This window comes from Opisthorchis viverrini, assembly GCF_000715545.1.
Source record: "Opisthorchis viverrini unplaced genomic scaffold scaffold34143, whole genome shotgun sequence".
NCBI classification, from domain to species: Eukaryota; Metazoa; Platyhelminthes; class Trematoda; order Opisthorchiida; family Opisthorchiidae; genus Opisthorchis; species Opisthorchis viverrini.
In genome coordinates, this window is record NW_008777195.1 from 1 (window position 1) to 298 (window position 298).

Genomic DNA, 298 nt, shown 5'->3' on the forward strand with positions numbered 1-298 from the left:
CACTTTTCTGAGGTCAACCTCTAGAAAAAGAGTACGTGAATATGGTTTAAATCAAAACGTAACTATCTGTGTTGTCCAACCCGGAAGTCTTATCCTGATCATCCGGACCGACCACACAAACTGGCTTCTCAGCTGATTCGATGGGATCAGCCAAATATCTGTCACTCCAAGAGTTGAGTTTCCCATGTGTGAAGATCCTCAGGCCAGGATTACTCGAGTCTGGTAGTTTCGGGCCCATCGGCTCAGTTCGACCGCAGTTGGTGAGTTGGAGCGCAACTGCGTTCGGAGAAGCAAGGAA

General features: G+C 48.3%; 1 protein-coding gene across 1 annotated transcript; it reads right to left on the bottom strand.

Annotated features, from left to right (window-relative positions):
• Nucleotides 1–46: 46 nt before the first annotated feature.
• T265_12407 (hypothetical protein) lies at nucleotides 47–238 on the bottom strand (the record flags this gene model as incomplete). Its single annotated transcript, XM_009179998.1, has 1 exon — nucleotides 47–238. One exon carries the CDS (start codon nucleotides 236–238, stop codon nucleotides 47–49), a length of 192 nt encoding a protein of 63 aa, XP_009178262.1.
• Nucleotides 239–298: the final 60 nt, after the last annotated feature.